The sequence below is a fragment of the Stylophora pistillata genome, chromosome 12 (assembly GCF_964205215.1).
Source record: "Stylophora pistillata chromosome 12, jaStyPist1.2, whole genome shotgun sequence".
Lineage (NCBI taxonomy): Eukaryota > Metazoa > Cnidaria > Anthozoa > Scleractinia > Pocilloporidae > Stylophora > Stylophora pistillata.
Window position 1 is genome coordinate 13248079 of NC_142530.1, and position 23058 is coordinate 13271136.

The 23058-nt window shown below is 38.2% G+C and overlaps 2 protein-coding genes and 1 long non-coding RNA gene across 4 annotated transcripts; 2 read left to right on the forward strand and 1 right to left on the reverse strand.

The window, feature by feature from the left end:
- Window positions 1-1256: 1256 nt before the first annotated feature.
- Window positions 1257-6752, forward strand: LOC111328383 (metabotropic glutamate receptor 4). Its single transcript, XM_022932794.2, has 4 exons — window positions 1257-3931; window positions 4636-4882; window positions 5198-5414; window positions 5909-6752. The coding sequence occupies exons 1-4, from the start codon at window positions 2333-2335 to the stop codon at window positions 6618-6620; spliced, it is 2775 nt and encodes a 924-aa protein (XP_022788529.2). The 5' UTR covers window positions 1257-2332; the 3' UTR covers window positions 6621-6752.
- A 3527-nt stretch (window positions 6753-10279) lies between these two features.
- LOC148718864 (uncharacterized) lies at window positions 10280-16872 on the forward strand. The gene is made up of 2 exons (XR_015994049.1): window positions 10280-10579; window positions 16293-16872. It is a non-coding gene; the product is annotated as an uncharacterized LOC148718864 (long non-coding RNA).
- A 422-nt stretch (window positions 16873-17294) lies between these two features.
- On the reverse strand, window positions 17295-22233 carry LOC111328416 (major facilitator superfamily domain-containing protein 6). 2 transcript variants are annotated; one of them, XM_022932843.2, is made up of 3 exons: window positions 19027-22233; window positions 18522-18666; window positions 17295-18284 (listed from the first exon to the last, which is right to left on the reverse strand). In XM_022932843.2, the coding sequence occupies exon 1, from the start codon at window positions 21856-21858 to the stop codon at window positions 19957-19959; it is 1902 nt and encodes a 633-aa protein (XP_022788578.2). In that variant the 5' UTR covers window positions 21859-22233; the 3' UTR covers window positions 17295-18284; window positions 18522-18666; window positions 19027-19956. The 2 variants fall into 2 exon arrangements, with proteins under 2 accessions (XP_022788578.2, XP_022788577.2); XM_022932842.2 differs by having other exon boundaries at window positions 18522-22233.
- Window positions 22234-23058: the final 825 nt, after the last annotated feature.

A 23058-nucleotide genomic window follows, 5' to 3' on the forward strand; every position in this document is an offset into this window, starting at 1 on the left:
GTGGATAGAGTTGTTTAAAACAGAAAATTTATCAAAGGATTGATGCTAATGATCTCCACCTGTACAGAGATTATTACACCAGGCTGTACCTTCTCGTTTCATTGAGAAATTCGTCTTTAAGGAAGATTGTTTTCCTTTGATTTCCAATTGACTCTAAATATTTACCAGGTGTTGTAGTGCGCACGCCAAAAGAAAAAGAAAGTGTAACAAAAATGATGACAGGGTTCTTTGCGGCCGCTCAGATCTTTCGAGAGAATTTCTTCGACTGTGGACAACTGACGTGTTTTGGATGAATTTTACCTTCGATCAGAGGTATTAGAGCGCTCCTTAATAAGATCACATGCTTTTGGAAAATGATAGCTGATTAGATATGCTTAAGGGAATATAATTGTGCGCAGAAGGAGGCTCCTACTCCACCCTATCGAAATATAAGTTAAAAAATCAATGACAATTACATAGATAAAGCACAGGAAAAGAGAATTTCAGACTGACAAAAAACTACGAATCCATTATTCTTGTAAAAACAAAACCGTTGTAGCACAACACCTACACATGGTTCAGACAACTTTTGTTATGTAATTGTTTACTAGCACATGTCACACATCGCTTTTTGTTTTGCATAATGCTTTACACTGCCGGAAAATATCCCTCTTTCAGTAAACGTTGGTCGCTTGTGATAAAGATTGGTGTGTTGGCGAAGGCGAGAAGATTGAGATTTTTCATCAGAGGAGTCTTTTCAATAAGGAAATCTGTTCAGGATATCTGTCCACTAAAGCCCGTAATCGCCTTTAGTAATAAATATTTGATTAATAACGTAATTTTTTAGATCAGAATTTCCATTCGCTTTCCCACATTGTTGAAAAAATGAGTATATTGCTGCTGTAAGGTGAAGAATCCCCTTTACCAAACCAGAAAATGCTATTTCAAGTTACTCAAAAAAAAATTTACCATTCTGCAGCGGCTCAACTGGCATTATTCTTCACACTCACTTTATACCAGAGTGTTGATATAAATTCTTAGGAATTTAAGCTTATTAAATTATATAATTCAACCATAATCGTAATCTGTTTCCAAATTTCCTAAGCGTCTGTTAACTTTTTTTTCTGTTTAATTTTGTGTTTCTCTTAATCTGTTCAAAACAAATGAAAGCCGGTCAAACTGATGTTACATAACTTTTTTGTCACTTGAATACGAGTAACATCGATTCAGAGATATCACCAGCGATAACATCGATCTGCAACATGACTCTTCTACGGTATAGTTGAACTTGGACCTATTTCCGATATTTGATAATTGCTCTCAGCAGTAATATTGCCAAGATCAGCTACACTTTTATTCCAAATGTAATCCGGCGCATGGCAACGTAATTACTGGCTTCACATCGATTCAAATAATACCTTTACCCCATTTAGGCTTAGAGACTACAATGATTTTCTCTCTTTCTACATAAATATGCGGTGACTAAGCAAATTACTGGAGCAATTTCGAACAATTTCTTGGAGTATGCTAATTTATGGCCTTTCGTTATGTCGTCAGTCGCGGCTTGTACAATAATAGTACTTGAATACTACTCCAAATGTATGAAAGGATGTTGGTTAAGTGAAAAAAAGCGAGTTGCTGTAAGCTATTCCTGTATCTTTTCTTAATGTTTACTTTAAATTCAAGGACGTAGATCATTTTTAGCAGGCAATTTAATCATGTTCCTTTAGTGTTGACTACAGTTTGTCCAATCGCGAGATTTTGGTTTTAATTACGTTCGAATTCAGGCAGGTGTACCACAAATTCATATTTAGTTTTAAGGAGCAAAAACGACATTTGAAAGGATAAGCTTTATTTCACTTGAAATGGGTTAAATTGTTATGTATCTAATTCCAATACTAAAATAGGTAAATCGGGTTACAGTTGCATTTACAAATTATAGTATAATTTCAGGAGCAAGGATTGAAATTTTGAAAGGCAGGTATCATCCCCGACAATAAATGTTTTTTTTTAAGGCTCTACGAAAAGCGAAACTTCTATTTTGTCTTTAGTATCATATGTAATTCGCTTACATGTCATAGCAGTTAATTGAGGGAGCGTATCATACATTTGTGATCAAAGTGGCCGATGTAAATATGCCACAACAGCTCCATATTCTTTTGTCCGGATGCTTAGCCCCCAAAAGACTTAAATATTTCCTTCTAAGTGTTTTCCCTCATTCTTGCAATTACTTCAAGAGATCTTAACGACAAAGCTCTTTAAACAAACTTTTTAACCCTTGCTAGTGCGGCGATCTAGTAGTGGACTTGTTTCATTCCAAAAGGAAACAGTCTTGCCATGTATACGCAGAACTATGAAGGAGAATAATATCTGGAAGGTTTTGTTAATTACCATGATTAACCGAACGAATTCGTTTCGAATCGTAATCATTTTGAACTTAATTTTGTGTTCGGCTGGTTGCAAAATGAACCACACGGGCAGAGCGTTCAAAGCGGGAGATCTTATCCTGGGCGGCTTGTTTCCCGTCCATTCTCATTGCTCGAATTGTTGTCAAGGCCGGTGCGGCGATCTTCGTTCCCTCGACGCTGCTTATTTTGCCGAAGCCATGATGTACGCCATTGATGAGACAAACAGAAATTCAAGTATATTGCAAGGGATTTCTTTAGGATTTGAAATCTTCGATTATTGCTCAAAAGATGTGATAGCATTAGAGAAGGCTTCTAATTTTATTCCGTCGTGCTGGAAAAAACCTTCACCACCTGTGGTGGGTGTAGTAGGACCCTATTCCAGCAGTATCGCGCTTCAGGTATCCAATCTTCTTGGACTTTTTAAAGTGCCGCATGTGAGCTATGGCGCAACCAGTCCACTGCTCAGCGACAAGGCCCGCTTCAAGTACTTTATCAGAACAGTTCCGTCTGACGCTGTGCGTGCTCAAGCGTTGGTGGATGTATTGTTGAAAAATGAAACGAAGTATGTGTCTGTTCTGTATTCTGACGATGAGTTTGGCAGAGAGGCGAAAAAATACTTCACGCAGGCGGCTAAAGAGCGAGGCATCTGTATTGGTATAAAAATGGCACTTCCTCAAGGTGATACAGTGTCAACATTTGATGAAGTAGTCATGGACATAAGCCAAAAGATAAACGCACAAGTTATTGTCCTCTTTTGTTCCAAAAGTGATATAAGTTTGCTTTTTAAATTGGTTAAAAAGTTTGGAAAGGAAAGTTTTTTCAGATGGCTTATAGGAGGGGATTATGCAGAGATATCCGTTTATCTAAATGGAAACGAAGACATCGCTAACAATATAGTTTTGTGTTCACCACGGAATGAAAGGTCAACGAGATTCGTGGAATGGAGAAAGAGGAACAACGTAAGTCATAGCCCGTGGCTCTCAGAGATAGAGCTGCAATATAAAACCTCAAAATACCGCCCTGAAAATGAAGGAAAAGCATACTCCGCAGATTTATACATTCAAAGCGTCATCAACTCCGTGTACACTTTTGCTCACGCACTGGACAAAATTTGCGAAACTTATTGTAAAAATAATTCCAGCGCTGCAACGTGTTTGAAAGAAAAATCACGGAATCAAAACCTATTGATGGATTACATTTTGGATGTAAATTATACGACGTTGAACGGACGGCGGATAGAATTTGACAAAAATGGAGATATTTCCGCAGAATATGACATATTGAGACCTGTGAAAGACGGGATATCGTGGGGCGTCAAAAGAATCGGCCGTTGGGGTCCACCGATAAAAGGGGCGGGGCCTGTTGAAGTGCAGCTATTTGAAGAAGCACTCATACTGCCCAGAGCCTATTGTAGTCGTCCATGTGATGTGGGAGAAAGACAAATTACTATCGAGGTTTGCTGTTGGAGATGTGAACCATGTAAAGCCGATGAGATCACATCGAGTAATCAGACGGAATGTACACCATGCACACGAGACTTCATGGTAATACGGCTTTGCAATTATATTTATACATGTTTTTTAGATTTGTATCAGTACTCACTATTTGAGAACAGTTTTAACAACTTAGGGTATAATATTTTGAAGCAGAACTCCGGCGGCATGCTTTGCCATGGTATATGAAGTCTCTGCTTGACTTGTTCACTTTTGTTGTCATCCTATTTTTCCAACCTTGGTCACAAGTGTGTTCCATTAACTTGAGTTGACCATTTACGAGAAAAACAACAACTTTGGAACATTTTATGCATACATATTAACGAATAACATCTATTTGGAGTTTCATGAAGCTAAAATCTGGATTACTTTTTCGAAATTATGATTAAAACCATCTTTTCAGGATTTCTCACTTTGTTTTCCATGTAGTCTTTATCGAAATGAGACAGCTGCTTGAAGCATTTATCAAAAAAATGTCGAAAGAAATCAAAGATTGCGTTAGTTTTTCTCCAACGCTCTCTTTAATTGGCTTATAAACTCGTGTTTCCGATTTAAACTTATCAAATCACTCGCGCTTCGTTACGTGTCTGATTGTTTTTTTCTTGAGTTCCAGTTAAATTCTCGCTGACTGATTGGGATTTTTTTTCACTTCTTCACTTGGTTTTGGTCATACTACACTTGGTCGAGAGAACACTAATATCATCGTTGGTCTGACTTAGAATGGACTAACTGTTTAGCTATACTGTTTACTTTAGCCAGATGAAAAAAGAGTGAAATGCCTACCTAAACCTGTTATCAATATCGACTCGTCGTCATCTCTGCTTCTCTTCACCAAGTTGTTCTCAGCCACAGGAATTCTCTGTACCTTGTTCATGCTGGGTGTGTTCGTCGTCCTCAAGCATCATCCAGTCATCAAAGCGTCTAGTCGCGAGCTAAGCTGTGTCTTGTTGGTTGGAATCATGATATCTTTCGCTGAAAGCTTCTTGGATTTAATGGAGCCAGGTAATGTATCCATGTTCATACCCTTTAGGTTTTGTCCTATTACAAAAATTAACACTCTCACTCCTGTTCACCTTGGAATTAGGGGACGAAGAGCAAATCTGTAAAAGTGCTCTTGGCAAATTCTATGAATTTCATCTAAAAGGGATTTTCCTTTTGTTGAGGATCCAATATCTTTTTTAATTGCTGCAATCATGCTGACATTGACTCTTCGGATTTGATATATCGCTTTGTCGCGTTTGTATTTATCTGGGTATGGAAACCGTACATTGATGCTCCCCGAACCTTATTGAATATATGTATGTCTTTTATCCCTAGATAAACGCGTTTGCAGTTTAAGAGGATACAACTGTTTAGGCCATGTCACTTGTTATGCTGTGATGACTTCGAAGGCTCTGAGAGTGAATCGTCTTTTCAATAGCTCACTCCTTAAGACATTGAATCCCACATTTGTCAGCACACGCTCACAGCTAGGATTCATAGGATTTATCTTGGGGATCGCCCTACTCTTCTCCACGATTTGGGGATTTTTTACGTAAGTGTTTAACAAAAAGTAATGACAGCGTTAACTTATCTTATTTGATGATGGTAGTTTACGTTTAATTTTTTTTAACTACCTAAGCTAATGTTGCAGCAGTCTATAGGAGGCAGCTATCGTAAAGGTTTCATTAATCTTTTCTTTATTGATGAGTTGGGAATCAAAAAAACAAAATATTTTTTGGACTGTGGATAACCTTTTCTGTAGGCTAAGCCCTAAACACAGTTGGGTAACGCTTTCTGAGACGATAGTAAGTATTGAATTTCCGAGAGATAGTGTAAAGATATGTTCCTAGACCTATAATTCATTTAGCTTGTCACTAATTGACGTGCTCCATCCAGATGTAATCTGTAGGGATAAGCTCCAACCTGATGGATCCACTCACGACCGGAGCGGCTAAGCCTATTGCGAATCCCTGAAAGGAAACGGTCAAAAGAGACCTCAAGAATAATTCTAAACGAGCACCTCATACGATTTTGATTTGTTTGCAGCTACCAAGACAGTGTTTTGAGAATCTACTCAGCAGAAGAGGTTATTGTCCAATGCAACATCTCAAACTTGCACGTGGTGGTCACCAACTCATTCTACCTTAGCCTTCTTACCCTTTGTGGGATCTACACATTCAAAACCCGTAAGCTCCCAAAGCAGTTCAAAGAAACCAAAAGTTTAGGGTTGGCGCTATATACAGCTGTCACACTGCATTTTATTGTTTTGACAATAGTTTGTACCATGGGCAGTCAGAACTTGATCCGAGGAAGAGCGATTAGGTTAAGCTACCCTTTGGGCGCTTCAGCTGTGTTGTTTCCAATATTTTCGGCAAAGATGTACAGTATAATTTTTCGTGAGGAAAAATTGGTGAATCAGTTACCAAAATGGAAACCTAAATCTGGAGATATTCGGCAACACTATTCAAATAGTTTTTTGTTGTTAAGAATGGACCAATCAACCCCAGATCTTTTCCGAAGGCGGCCTGAAAATCACCTAGAATCGTTTCCTGTAGACGTACGAAATCACGCTGAGTCACTAGCGACAGTCTCCGAAGATTCCCGCAGCCGCACAACATCTATCCATACATTACGAAGCAACTCTGGATGGTTGGACCGACGCGTAACGTTAGGCGAAGTGACCAGAAGAGGTGATCGAGATTCTCAGTTGAAGAAGGAAAGCAATTACGACCCTTCATTCTATTCCACCTGGTTATAAAGTATCTATACTCATAGCACGTAACGACCCACACATATCATAATCATAGATTTAAAAAACTAAAGAAATTTTTTCTTTGTGTAATCTATGTGTTCAGCCGATTCTTTGAACAATAAAGTTTCGAATTCCCGACGTAATGTTCTCTTGAAGCCCGCTTTTTCTTCAAACACAAAACCCAACCTCTTTATTTCCGCTCACAGTAGCCTTAGTATGACATGAAAAGCATAAAGCAGCTCGACTCTTTCTCACCTGGATAAATGAGGCGACGAGTATTGGAGGACAAATGTTAAATTTTGAGGACAATCTCTCAGCCAAGGACAATATCAGCCGATATACCTGCAAGCCGGGGGGGGGTTCACTTATTCTATAGGCCCTCCATTAATTTTCATATCACTTTTTCAAATTGAAAAAGTGATATGAAAATTCACATATCAATTTTTCATATCTGACAGCAAATTTCGCTGAGTTTTTGTACTTTTCAGAGCTGCATTTGAGATTAGTCTTTTGACGTCACTATCACTTGACTTAACAAAACGAGTTCGCTTTTCTTCCATGTAAAAATAATTGATATGAAAATGGAAAACTTTTGCTATGGCTTTTTTACGCTGACTTTGATTATTTTCGACGGAATTATTTAGAGAACAAATATTGACTTAAACGGGGGTTATCGCGTGATTTATTAAATCCAATTTGAAATCACTGGTGATCACTGCAATCTGATTGACTCTCATTGGTGCGATTTAGTCACGAATCTCATATTTTTTGCTCTAAATCACATCTTTTTCTAGCCAATGAGAAACCTATACTATAACAGAACAATCAATTGGATTTGAAGGCTTGTTTGAAGAAACCAATAGTATTTTTCTCCACGATTTGGGGTTTGCGGGTTCTTTTGAAACTTTTTACCAGCCAGCTCAGTACTGAATCATAAACTAAATGGATATAATGAAGTGGTCATTAAACTTTCAGTCGTGCAATTTTGTCTGAGTTCATACTTGTGATTTCAGGCCAAATTGCAACCCCCTCAGTTCAATTACCATTATACATTATAGAATGATAAAAGTGCACGAGATCCTAATGTAAAAATCGAAAGAAAGAGAATCTCAAAAGTGTCCAACATACCCATATAACAACCGATTCAAAGAGAATCCTAAAAGTCCGCGAGATACTTACGTAACAATCAAAGGAAATACAATCCTAAAAGTGCGCAAGAAACTTACGTTAACATAGCAATCAACAAAAAAAAAAATATTAAAAGTGCGCAAGATACCAATGTAACAATCGAATGAAAGAGTGCACGAGATACTAACATAGCAACAGAATAAAAATTAATTCATACGTGTGCTACATACTACCATGACAATCGAATGAAAGAGAATCCTAAGTGTGCAAGATATGACGTAACAATCCAGTGAAGGAGAATACTAAAAATTGCACGAGAAACTTACGTTACAATCGAATGAGAGAGAATCCTAAAAGTGCGAGAGATACTGACGTATCAATCCGGTAAAAAAGTATCAAAAAAATGCACGTAACAATCGAATAAGAGAGAATTCTAAAAATGCGCGAGATGCAAACCGTAACACCCCAATGAAAGAGAATCCTTAAACTGCGGGACTACTCTTTGCGAGAGGTGCGTGGGCTCTTTATCGTCCCCTGCCAACCAGTACTGAGAAGATGCAGGAGACGAGGCCTATGGTTCATCGTCCTTATCCGCGAAGACTACAACGTCTTACCATTTGTAGATGTCATAGCAAAGGCAACACATTCTCTTTGGTTGTTTTAGGATTCTGAGAGTTGGTTTGGTCTGGGGCTTGAACCCACGACTTCCTGCACGGCAGTCCACAAAGGCGCTCCACAACGTGAGGTAACCAACGCAGTATAATTTGCACGATAAATGCACTCAGTGGTAAAACCTCGTATTTCGTAAAACTTGGACTCGAAGGGTGTTCAGAAAAGCTTGGATTGACCAGGTGAAGAATGCTTCCTATGCGTGTATGTTTCTCTGCATCGGTAAAACAAGATTTCAGAATGGTCAGTTATTGCCAATTATTCACGGACGTGGAAGTAAGTAGTGGCGGATATTTACCGAACCCCTTTCACTTATGGTAAAATCTTTTTTCGTATACACCACACAGAAATAAAAAAAAACTTACTTTATTCCTGTCAATATACCAAAAATGGTCAGAAATTACATTTTTGACGTGTTTTGTACCTGATAGAGCACGCTCTTTTAACCAATGAAAGCGCGCGTTATATCCGAACTTTATCAAAAATTTATTTAAGCAGAGCGCACGCGCAACAGTAAACATAACCAACGCTCGCGTTGAGACTTAAGAATTAACTATGATAAAATAAGTATTCAGGAAACAACCTGTATGATTCATAGTAGTTATTTATATTGCTAACCAAGTCTGGGACAAACAAAACTGTAGAGATTTGAAAAGCATTCTGATGGAAAGCCGCCGCCGCTGCACTGATACGTACATGCACATGCCGCTCTGTTTCATGTGCAGCCTTAGTAGCCGGGCGATCTAAGCTCATAGGCCTGGAACTGGTAGCGATTAGCAAGTGGGACGAACATTTTGCGTTTGGAAAAATTATAGACTACTTTGCATGACCTCCCATTTTCCCGGAATTTTCCGTTTTAAAAGACCAAAATATGTTTTCCCTCAGCGTTCCAACTGAAATTTTGAGCTTTTTCGAGGAAAAAGGTCTACAACTGTAGTCTCCTTTGCAGTCGTTTTGAAGGATGATGTCACGCGACGCTCCCCCCACGGAAGTTGAGGGAAAGTACATTGTACTTGTGTACCAGTTAAATGTTTTATGACTTCTGTACGTCCCAACAAGGAGGAGTGACTTTGTATTTTTAAGACACGGTGCAGAAAAACTCTGTATTAACTTATGACTTCCAGGAATGGATGTGCATGTCAATCAAGGTTCTAACTGTTTAGCGATTTCTTAACTCAAACTTGTTCCCAAATTCTCACGACTGTTCCTTTACGCTGGGCTTGCGAGTCATTTCATGTGGAGGATTAAAAACAAACAAGCCCATATTTACGATTAATTCTAATATTTCTTAACCATAGATTTTTGTAGAAAGCCTTGTAAGGTGAAGAGGAGAGCGAGTCGATTTTGGTGCTATATCGATGTATTATCAGTACTATTGTTATTGTTATTATTATTATTATTATTATTATTGTTATTATTATTATTATTGTTATTATTATTATTGTTGTTATTATTGTTATTATTCACTGTAATCACTAAAAGTATTTACAAAAATTATGATAAAAATTGGCCCGCTTCGTTTAATAATATTGATAGCAATTATTTACAATTTTAAACCATATATCTAATTATTTACAAATTTTTAAAATAATTAATTTTAATGTTCACGATAGAGGACTGATTACAATATATGAGAAAAGAAAAACTTTAGCATTACTAAATAGGAAAAATTATTAAAATAATAAAGACCTAAAAATTATGAGTGCAGATGTAGACCAGCTACAGCGAGGGTGAAGTCTTCTGCGACCTCGCGTGATTTAAACGGGACTCTAGAACCTCTTATATTATTATTATTATATTATTATATTATTATTATTATTATTATTACTATTATTATCATTACTATTTTTATTATTATTATTACTATTATTATTATTACTATTATATCACTTATCATCATAGGTGATTAAAGCAAACGTGGGATACCTGTGCACTGAACGTGTGAATACATGGTATTAATAATGCAGTACTTTTAAATTATTCACCACCGACTGCAGGCTTATTTCAGTTCTGCATTACCAAAATTAAACCATATTTGTTTCTAAGGAGACAGCTTCTCTGGGTTTTAACTCAACATTATCTAACTGAAACAATTCTATTTGCTTTACGACTGGCCTCGGAAACTCACGGTCACCCACAGAACGTGTATTCTTAAACAACCGTCTCAGGTAAGGAACAAATCTTAAAATTTTTCTTTTTAATTTGGCGAACGAGTCTTGACATAGGATGATTAACTTCTGATATTCTTATTCCAATCTACACGTATTCATGTCTAAAAGTATGGAACGGGTCTTAGTTATCAGATCTATCATGATGTTTTCTTAGATTGTCTGGTATGCATAAAAACTGCCAACGGTGCGCACAATTTTGTCACTATAAGTTGAGAGTTTGGTCGCTTTCAGACCAAGACGAGACAAAACAACAAAATTAAGTTAAGGTGGTTCGTACCAGTTTCCTCGCGCGGGGAACAGATCACTCTAGCGTCACGCGCGAGAGAAACGTGCGAAAGAAGCGCGAGATTAAGGAGGCTCGAAAGGGTTTTTTTTGACCGCGGGGAGAATGGATTCCAAGATACACGCAAGCTTATTACTCGCGAGAGAGATAAGTGATGGCGCGCGCGATCAGATCCGCGGGCGAGTTGTAAACAAACATGGCCGCCATGAGCGTTTCAAAATTGCCGGTTACCTCTAGCTCTATTGTTTCCAGCGGAAGTGGTTATTTGAGAAACAAAAATGGAAAGTTTACTTCTTGAAAGTAGGTACGAAAATGTTCGGATGGCAGGGTTCTTGCCGAAAGTGGTCAATAAAATTTTATTTAACAAGCTAAAGGAGGATGGTGAAGTCGACACCCCATCAATAAAGTCGTGTCGAGTGCATTCGGTAGGTCTTACTTTGTTCCGCGAGAAATTTAAGTGGATACCTGAGTGCTACGATTTGTTTCTTATTGTATTTGACTCCCAATAAAATGAAATGACCGAGAACTTTCCTAAACAACTCACTGGAAGATGAAAAGGAAAATGAAATCATCGTTGGATCCAGGATTGTAAACATCGACAGTTTTATGAACAGAAATGGAGAAGTGTAAATGTTGCTATAAAAGTAAACATAATTTTCAGTAAACAAGGGATCGTAAAAATGTAGATGAGACTTTATATTAATTCTAATTCAACAACAGACGGTAAAATTAAAATAAAATATTCATCTTAAACTTGTGAGAAAGATTGTTGATATTTCCCTCGATAAACTGTAAATTACAACTACGAAAAGGCAAACTCGCATTTGTTAAGAAAGGATTGCAAAATTTGTTTTGTTTTCCATTTAAAATGGAATAATGAAAGTTCACGGTTATGGCAGTGGCAAAGAGAAAAAAAAGAAAAATGAAGCCAAGTCTTGTTCATACCTCTAGTACCTCGCAAATTATAGAAATTCGCGAAATCTGCGACGACCAACAAATTACTGACGTATACGAAACCCTAATTTCCACTGAGTTTGACGCTCATGACAATCTGGAAGACGTTAAAGCAAATTCTTTTCACTACAAATTATTTTCACTCCTCCACTTCAAATTGCACATGAACAATAATTATATCGGTCAATCATGGTAAATGCATGTGCATCGCTGAATGAGGCCTTCGATCAAGCCATCTTCTCGGAACAACGACAAGATACCATCCAGACGTTCGATGGAAGGCTTCATCTTTCGACAAACATGGTCCAGAAGCTGGCAGATGCTGGTTTGTCTCATGTTACACTACAATCTGTGTACGAGAAACTCAGCATTACCGGTGTCACAGTGATATGTGTACCCCCGTGATATGTGTACCCCCGCACACATATCACTAGTGATATGTGTACCCCTGGTAGGGATACACAAAACACTGAAGCTTTGCACCCGGGCCTTTTAGAGCTTCAAAGAAAACATGGCTACGAGGAACAAATTTTGTGGTTTTATATTTTAAAGTTTCCGATCCAAAATATAAACGGAAGAAGATCACAATGCAACTGAATAACAATACACATATTGACTGCGATTGCCGCGATATGCGTATCCACATTGTATCCCCTAGATGTATTGGGGATACACATATCACTGAACGGCGATCGCAGTGATATGTGTATCCCCTGACTAACTCGCTGTCGTCTGTCAATTTGGAATCAATAATACACTTACTAGACATATATAAGCTTAGCTAGTAATTTGCTAGAAAGACAACAGCGCTTGCTTTACCAAGGGATACACATATCACTTACTACGATTTCCGTAATATGCTTAACCCCGAGATATGTTGAGGATACACATATCACTGAACGAGAGATCTCAGTGATAGACGTATCCCCTGGCTAGTGCGATGTCGTCTGTGTACTTTTTAAATTTTTCAGTGACAAATATGATTGGGAATCAATAAAACTTGCTGTCAGTTGGTGAAATATCTCATGCACTTACGTACTAGCCAGTAAAGGAGCTACTAGCAAGTAATTTCAGTGCTAGACAGGCGACAAAGCCGATACGATTGCAGTCACCAGTGATATGTGTATCCCCAACATATATTTTTGTTTACATGACTATTTCGATTCCTTTATATTTCCAATAGATTGTTTGATGTTTACTACTGGCCCATAAGAACTGTCGGACTCGCGAGTCGTGTCTTTACAGTTCTGATTGTGGAAGATGGTTCAGTGAACGATTTGCGTCTATTAACACAAGCTAGCCGTAATTATTTATTTTTTGGAGGGGAGGGGGGTGGGGGATACACATATCACTGGCCGCCATCTTGGAGGGGGTACACATATCACTAGTGATATGTGTGCGGGGGTACACATATCACGGGGGTACACATATCACTGTGACACCGGCCTCAATGGAGTACTGGCATTGGCGCCATCTACAAAATCAACTTGTCATCACATATCGAATTCCGCTAGAGAATTCTCTCCGGAGTTCATTTCCAACTGTCGTAACAGTAAGCAGTCTGAGTCTCAAATGATGACTTATTTTTCAGGAAGGTGTAAAATTACAAAACAATGTGAATCTATCTTCAGGATGAACGATTTTTCCGCTCTGAGGGCATCCATCGATTAATCGCGCGGACACGAAATCGTCCTCGCGAAAATGAGCCTGTGAGTCAGCGGTATAGTTAAAAACGCGTGACCGGATATAAAAGTGTAAGCTAGAATTGCAAAAACCGGAAATAAACCTTGCTAAGTTGATGAACTAATATCTCGAAAATTAGTTCGGTGACCTACCCTGATTTTTTGTAGTGGAAATTTTTTTACATTTTAAAACAGCATTTTCCTAAATAATTCAAGTTCTACTAGGTAGTTTTTTTTTATATCACGTATACAGGTAGAGAATGTGATGACGTTTAAGAAATTTGAAAAAAAAAAAACTAAGTCACCGACTTGGTTTTTGAGATATCTTTCAAAAACTGAGTTTTAGAGGGTCTTTTAGCACTACTGTACTGTTGCCATGGCAACAGATAATGCCTGACGAACCCCTTAAAAGATTGCCCTAACATAGTGTTATGCATATGTCGAGTTATTATCCTGATGATAAGTTTGACAGTCCTGATATCTTTTACTGATTGGCGCTTGCTGTTAATTGTTGAAAACCCTTTGAGCCTCCTTAAAGACGAAAATTTAAAACAAAGATGGCGGCGCGAGGATTTTTTTCTACTTGTGTGAGAAGTTTACCTAAGAGCTTGTATTTGATCTGTTGAGCGGCCACTGTGAATGCAGGAGATAGAAACTAAGATAACGAAGACGATTTTCGGAGAAGTAAAGGTTGCTTCACTTCACATTTAAAAGAAATATTCAACCGATATGAAATCTTGCGACGGCGAAAAAAGAAGAACTCAAGTGAAGGATAATTCACCTGAAGTGGAAGAAGACTTTGAAACTTCAAGGAAAATAATATGATATGGCCAGAAGTCATGTGTAGGATTTTTAAGATGAGTTCGGGAGGCTGTCTTTGACGGCTGTTTAATGATTTTCTTAGCAGTAAACGTCTGTAAACATCAGATCGTAGGTGCTCGCGCGAGCACACGCAATTGTCAGCGGTAGCTAAAACAGATCATGAGCAAATTTCGATCTTGTATCCAGATTTTTAAATGCGCGAGAACGCGCGTGGAAATTGCTAAACTCACGAAAGCTATTGCATGAAAACAAGTCCGGTGACCCCTTCTTTTTATTGTTCCAATATGATAATAACGTCGAAAGGAATCGTCAGAAAAAAAAATAGAAAATTCTACGGAGGGAAATTTGCGATGTGTGAAAATTGCCCTTTTTGTAGATTTTCTGAAATTCTGCTCCGTAGAATTTTTTAAAAATCTTTGTGCATTTTCCTTTTTAAGTGCCAAAAGCAATCACTGAAATAAATCAGGGGGTCACCGGGTTAGTTTTCGAATTATTTAAGCCACAAGCTAAAAAATGCGTCTGAATAAGCCAATGAAAGCGTTGCCATGGAAACTGCTCGTGACGAAATGACACTTATTTTTGGATAACCAATGATTATGTAATTGAACCCCGTAGAAGTGTTCAACTGGCCTTGGTCAGTCTTTCTGTTGTATTCTTTCAAAGTTACAAACCATCAAAAAGATGAAAACCGGTACGAGCCACCTTAATTGAAGTTTTCAGTATGAGGTTTACAAGTTTGATAAACCGCAACCAGCCCCAATCACGTTCAAGAATATCGTGAAGTCTGCATTTAACTAAAAAATGAAGGCTAATTAAACTTGCAGAGAAATTTCTTCTTTGCGTTATCCCAATCTTATTTTTTATTGTATTTAGGGTGGCTAGTACTAGTTTCCTCGCGCGGGGAACAGGTCACTCTTGTGTCACGCGCGAGAGAAACATGAGAGAGAAGCGCGAGATTAAAAGACGAAAATTCAAAACAAAGATGGCAGCGCGAGGCTTTTTTTTACTTTTGTAAGAAGTTTACTAACAGCGTGTATTTAATGTGTTGAACGGCCACTGCGTATGCAGGAGACAAAAACGAAGATAAAGAAGACGATTCTCGGAGGCATAAAGGTTGCTTCACATCTAAAAGAAATATCCAACCGATATGAAATCTTGCGACGGCGAAAAAAGGAGAACTCAAGTGAAGGATAATTTGCCTGAAGTGAAAGAAGACTGTGAAAATAATATAATATAGCCAGAAGTTGTGAGTAGTTTCTTTAAGATGAGCCCGGGAGGCTATCTTCGACAGCTATTGAATAATTTTCTGAGTGGCAAATGTCTGTAAACATGAGATCGTGGGTGCTCGCGCGAACACACGCGATAGTCAGCGGTAGCTATAACAGATCATGAGCAAATGTCGATCTCATAGAACCCAGAATTTTAAATGCGCGAGAATGCGCGTGGGAATTGCTAAACTCACGAAAGCTATTGCATGAAAACAAGTCCGGTGACCACTTTTTTTTATTGTTCCAATATGATAATAACGTTGAAAGGAATCGTCAGAAAAAAAAATAGAAAATTATACGGGAGGACGTTTGCGATGCGTGAAAATTGCCGTTTTCTAGATTTTCTGAAATTCTGCTCCGTAGAATTTTTTAAAAATCTTTGTGCATTTTCCTTTTCAAGAGCCGAAAGCAATCGCTAAGAAAAATCACGGGGTCACCCGGTTAGTTTTCAAATTATTTGAGCCATAAGCTAAAAAATGCGTCTGAATAGTCCTTTGAAAGCGTTGCCGTGGAAAGTGCTAGTGACGAATTGACACTTATTTTGGATAGCCAATGATTATATAATTCAACCCTGTAAAAGTGTTCAACTGGCCTTGGTCAGTCTTTTTGTTGAGTTCTTTCAAAGTTACAACCCATCAAAAAGACGAAAACTGGTACCAGCCACCTTAATGATACGAAGCAATCCATTTGTTTCTCTGTAGATTTGTAATCGAGCAAATAATATGGCCGACGCCACTGACTGCCGTGGCAACTGGATATTCTCCGGTCCTGATGGGATCAAACCGTTTTCCCGTTACAAGTTGCATGACACCAGTTACGTTGGTCGCACAACCTTTTCACTCGAGCGCACAAGTGATGTCAAACACATATGGAGGGCACCTTGGTGGACCGCGAACTTCCCCGCCAAGAGTGACTGGGTCGGCGCCATTGGTTGGAACGTATGGTCGTACAATGATTGGCGGCTTCTGAAAAGCGGTCATCAGATCACAGCTGGTCCATTCCGGACAGCCACAGCTCATCGCATTGTGAACGAAGGAGTTTATTAACACAGCAATTCAAGATTCCACAGGCTGTATGACTTTGTGTTAATAAGACTAAATCAAGTTCTACGTTAGTTATATTTCCTGCTGGTCGTCTATTAATAGTTACACGTACTTCAGGTCGTATAAAGCTGTTGTCAGTATTTGAATCTTATAGGAGAATGGGAGGATTTTGGGGTAAATTATGTGTTAATCCGATGCTTTCTCTTCTAAAAGTTTAATTAAAAGCGCTCTCATAGACCCTGGGTCACCAATGTTCTCATGAATGTTTTCAGAAACCTTTTCACCAATCCCCTGATCTATGATCATGGAGCCCAGGACACTAAGCATGTCTACTGGAGCACTCACTGGCGTTATTGGTACGAATCACATAGCAGGTTCGATCCCAGATGGGGCGAATTTTCGTAAATTTCGTTATTTCTTTTATGTGAGTGTAATATGTGAAAAAAAAAAAACTCATTCTCCATTGTTATTTTTAGCCAAAAATACATTACAAAAAGTTTTTTTTTTGGCTAAGATTACTCGTCTGTTCGCCATTACTCGGGATCGTGCAGGGCTAAATCGAAGGCGAACCATCTTCTTATTTGGTTATTGTGATTATATTACACTCAATTTACTGTCCAAATTGTTCTTGAGAGTTTAACCAGCTATTAACACAATCACTGTCATAGAATAATTTTTTAATGGAGCATTGTCCCGCCCAAAATTAAAAGGTCTTTAAAGAAGTTATCGTCCGCTACTTTGATTAATTCGCATCTTTTGAAAATATGAAGTTTTGGGATGATAGTAATGAACTTATATCTTTTTCCAATGTTTCTGATCTCTGCTTGCGATCAAATGATCTTAACACGATGCTCTTGAATTACCACAATCACGACATATTGGCGCGACGTGCTTCGGTGCTCTTTGAGAATACACTTTAGGAGAAGTGTTCCGATTCTAGCTACGAGTCTTATTTGCCACAGCTTGAAGGAATTAAAATGTTATAACATCTGTACCGTTTCATGTTCGCAAAGGCAATTTTCGTAAAATGTTTCGGGTAATTTGTTCACAATATATACACTCAGTCATTTTGTGCGATTTAATTGAATGACTACGGTTCAACGATCCTAAGTCAGTATCCAATATTGCAATAACATGGTGCGACCATGGCAACGAGTTACCTAAATAATCTACAGGTCCTTCAGGAAAAGCTCCTAACAATAAAATATCGCAGGGATATTTTGTAAATATTGATGAAAACAAAAGATCGTGTCTTATATAGTTAATGAACAATCCAACGAAACCCAGTTTTGACCAAACTTATTAGCTAAATAATTTTTTTTTTCAAGAACTACTGACACACTAGCTTGCCTGGACGCCATTCTCGCCAAAGCCTTTCCCTGTCAGTTGCAGAGGTTCTAATCACCGGTTCACTTGAGGGCCAGTCTCGTAACCTGAGGGATAGTTTTTTCATGGCCAACATTGAAAATGGTCGATTTGTATTTCTTGTGGGAAACTTTCTTCTTGCGTGATTAAGTTGAAAAGAAAATCCTCGCCGGTAATGAAATTTGTTTTGCTCTTGACTTAAAAGACAGCCCATGACAAAGCAATGATGATAAACAGAAAGATGAAAACTTGATTCTTCTCTCTTAGATCCCCAAACGAGGTTCACTGAGAAGAAAAAATGCATTTAAGAATAAAAAATTAACATAAACTGGGAACATTTTTTAATTGATGGTAAAAATGTCGTTTACAGAGTGCGTCGCTGTAAATGATAGGTTACAACGGAATAACTTTGACTTTACAATCAGAAACTAATTGCTGAAGTAAAAAAATGGTGTCTGTGCAAATTGTAATTAACCTCATTTCTCCTAAAATAACGAACGCACGAACGAGAGAAAGCCTTACCTGAAAAGTGAAATCTCCAATTATATACCGATGTCCAGTAATTTGAACTTCAGCCCGTTTTGTGTCAGCGTTGCTCATCAGTGAAAACTGAATCTAACCTGAACTTTTCGTCACGGGAGCTAAGATTAGACTGTTACTTGCTGTACTGTAGATATAAAGATAACTTACGTAACTTTATAGTATTGTTCTTAGCATATTCATACGTATAACGGAATTGAGCATCAATATCAGCCGGGCCGGTCCGCAGAGACAAAGTTACACAATTAAGGAAGACAGTTAATAGCAACGATTCAACAAAATCCCGGCTTTCTTTATCCGTTTTGATCGGTTTTAAAAGCAGGAGGTCATTGCCCTTTGTTAATTAAATAGCTCCGATAATTCTGCACTAAGTTATGGTGACCCTTTTCAGTAAGTTAAGAAACCGTGCAAACGAAGTGCATTGAAATTTAAGCCAGTCTAACGACGTACAAATTTAATGTGAAATACAACAACGTTTCGTGCATACCCTTTACATTTTCTTTAAAAGTGGCCGATGTCCTGATGAAATCAAAAAGGTGTGATTATATAATATAGCATTTAGAAGTAAATTTCCATGACGCCTTGAATGGTGAGTTTGTCATGACTATGAGTCACGACATCAATATGAAGTGCGGCCCGAATTGTCCCCAGAGAACGTTGTATCCAACAAAAAAAGTGGCATGTATTCAAAAGTAATTCAGTTCGTATTGGTGTGGTAAAATTGCTTCAGGCTGAAAATTAGATATACTGTAGTGAACTCACCATGAAGTAGATAAATTCCTAGTGTTTTTACTGTTTCATTTATTATTTATTTTTTACAGTATAATTATAATTTTTCAAGAGTAGAGACTGTACTTTCCCTGAAAAATCGCGGGTTATATCACACATCTAGCTTCCTTTGCTGAAATCCCAACTCTCTGCCACGGCCATTCCCTCTGTAGCCTAACTCATCGCAAGGGAGGGGTCCGACTTCATGTTAGTCAATAGCAAGTTTTATCCTTACCTTCCTTAAACGAGTATTGATGAAGCACAAATCGGTACAAAACAGTGGACGGCTAATTTAATGCTGTGCAAAAAAAGAGAAAGCTTGCATCGTTGATATGGCTCAATCTGGCAAGATCCTTTGGAAACAAAGTTAAGTACATCGAAAGCGAGTATCAGTAAGAAGCGTAAGTTTCTTAGAGCACGAAGTTGGTGTTACGAAAAAACGTTTCCGATTGGTTTGTCATATTAAAACTCCCCTACATAGACCACTTTCCATCTTTTACTTTTTCGATCCAGCTTTAAATTTATCTATTGAATTATTAGGAAACGGTTCAGTCATAAGGCGTGTATTTTGCATCTTGCTAATCGTTAACTTGAAAAAAAATGATAACTAACTAATGCACTGGTGCCGTGAGTTGCTGCAGAGTTGACCCTAGGTAGTTTGTAGTTGTTTGTTTTCTTTCTTAACTAGCGACATACAAATTGGCACCAAAGGAGAACTGTAGGAAGGCAACACCATTTTCTTTGCTTGCAATGATCCTTTGCTTTGCGTTTTGGAAGGAATGTAAACCACTCCTTTTTGACTGTAATCAAAGATTTCATCCTCACTGTTGTTACTGGAATAATCGTCTTCGTCAGCGAGAAAGAATATGGTGTCAGCTTCTGAAGGAAGACACTCTTGCTCTCCAGACGGCTGAATCATCATAAATAACAAACACGTCAGTATACTGACGAGTCCCAAGATGCGAAAGGCCACTTTAGTATCAAAACCCTGGATTAAAATCCCCCCGGTTATTCCCCCGATGCTTCCTCCTACTCCCAAATACAAACCCTGAAGAAGAAATAAACCTGTTGGGAAGGTCGATTTTGGAGTGTAGCTAGTGACGTACAAGAGGAATGCTGACCAAGCCATTGAATTGGAGATTCCTTGCAGAAGCTCAACCGGTGGGGTAACCCATGAGGAGTTAGGGGTGCTAAGCCAAGAGTAGATCAAGAATCGCAGGGCATAGCATGCAAGGCCAAGGTACACCATCCCGATATATCCCATGTAGGTCATGACAATCGGTGCGGACAGGGTCATAATCGCATCCGAAAAATACTGACTGACAACCGTGAAGCCCACAACGAGATCCGAGCCTCCTATATCCACTATATTCCAGTAAACAAAGTTAAAGAGAACCCCTCGGAGCATTCCCATGATCAAAACGATGAAAACGAAGGTAAAATGTTGAGATGATACCAGCAGCCGCAGTGACTCTTGAATTTCAAAGCTGCGACGGCACCTTCTATAGGAGAAATCAAATCTGAGCGAAATTGCTATGGCAACCGTCATAAGTAGAGAAAAGATGAAGAAGGCTATATGGTAATTTGCATATTCAATGTCACAGATTGTTATTTTAGGGGCGAAATGAAGCAATAAACCTGTACTCAAAGCTACAAGTCCAATACCAACTGAACTATAGATATTGTTGTTGGCTACGTTTTGGTATAGCACACCTAAATGCTCCAAGAATGTCCCATCAAAATGAGTGTTAAGATCATCTATTGGCGATTGAAGTATTTCTCCTACAAACACAATAAAAAGCATCTCGTTGAATATCACACTGGAGTAAGGGTTCTTTCTCCTGTTAAGATATGGTGCTCCCCGAGATTTAAAGTCGTACGGTTTTCGCTGACCGTTTCCAGCTTTTCTATCTGTTTTAGCCTCAAATTTCAGTCCCGACCTTTCCAAACTGTTGAAAAATTGCCTTTTCAAAGAAGGGAATCGAGAATGGTCCAATTTTTCTCCTTTCGTTGCATCATTCTTTACATTTCCTTTGAAAGCCTTTCCAGTTGTACTGTTTTTTTGAAAGTAGCGAGTGTTTTGCTCCTCATAAACTGAGAGCTGTCCTTTCTCGAGCGAAAGACCGACAGGTAGACCGAATTCCCTTTTTTCCTGATCGGGCAGGAAATATTCATGTTGAGAGCTAAGTCGAGCAGTGTAGTTTCCTTGATTTAAGCAAGGCTCGCTGGCTGACGAATGAGAAACAAACATTAGCGGGATAGTGAACACAATCCAACTGACAAGCGAAGTGACCAGTACAAGTTTTCTTATCTTATACCTATTAGACACAAAGCTCCAAACAGGAGCACAAAGTAAGGCAATGAGGGGGCGAATCCCTCCCAGAATTCCTATCTGCCAAGGGTCCATTCCAACAGCTCGATAGTACAAGTTCAGGAAAGGAAAAAGAGACCCCAAGGAGCCAAAGAAGATGTAATAATACGCAGTTGGGAGCCATGTTGTGAGTTGCACCTTGTTTACTTTCCAATGTCCACCTTTCAGAATCCTTCCCATGCTGAATAAATACGAAGGAAAATTTACTTCTGCGATAAAATACAAAACGCCTTTTTAAAGTCTTTCGGCAGTAGATCTTCAATAAACTCTTCAAGTGGTGTAGTTTCAAGTTGTCCTTGATCAGTGATATATCTGTTAAGATATCTCATTCCCACAGTTTTGGAGCCATTGTATTTCGCTTCCGAGGTGTAAATTGTAGCCATAAAGAATGGCAAAATGACTGAATGAGTAATCCACTATTTCTTTTCCAGCGGTGTCTACAGCATAGTTCTCTTGGATGCTCCAACTAAGTTGGGTATTATCTAAAACAATCAGCCTAAAAATTTTTCCTTGTTTTGCGACCACGACGATTATGCCGTAAAATCGAAATAAATTTTTTCTTGACTGATTTGGTTGCTAGGGTGTCTAACTTAACATATTAGAAGCTGGGGAGATTGACAATATTTTTTTTTCATAGTACATGATTTTACCTCTTTCATTCGAATTTCATGAAATTGTATTTCACCCTTGGAAATTTACGACTTTTAATAAAATATTGTTTTTAAGGCAAGTGATTAAGAGTAAGATTCTTTAAGATCATTCAATCTTAGAGGATAAAAAGGTAAAATAGTAGCATATTTGTTTATAACACCTGAATAAATAATAGTCAGAAAACAGCCCGAATAAACCCAATCTCGCAAAATGAAAAATACTGTTTTATTTCTTATCATCTCGATATTTTAGTTAAGTACTTTGAACTATTTCATCTTCTTACACACGCGAATGAAAAACCTGAATTCATACGCCATAAGATAACCGAAGTTTGCTCAAGATTTACATTTGTATTGGGAAAGTTGAATATTGCTTACACAAATTTGGTAATTTTAAAGCTACTGTCCACCTTCACCAAGCCAAGTGACAAGGCTTATTAGCTCCAAATTGGGGAAAATAACTGGGACTTTATTCGCTGCAAAACTAGATATTTCCATTCAATATTGTTTTCGTTGCACGCAATACTTGTTCGTGAATGAAAATGTCGGATGAAAATATTTGATTTAGATCTTAATATAAATTTTTTCTCGGTAGAAAGCTATCATTACTTTCAAAATTAATTACCTTGAGAATCAAGCTCATTCGACGCAAGCTTTAGAAAAAAATTTACAGAAAAACATGAGATAGCCCGGTTTTGTTTGCTGTTTGAGCAAAGAAAGCCACGATGGA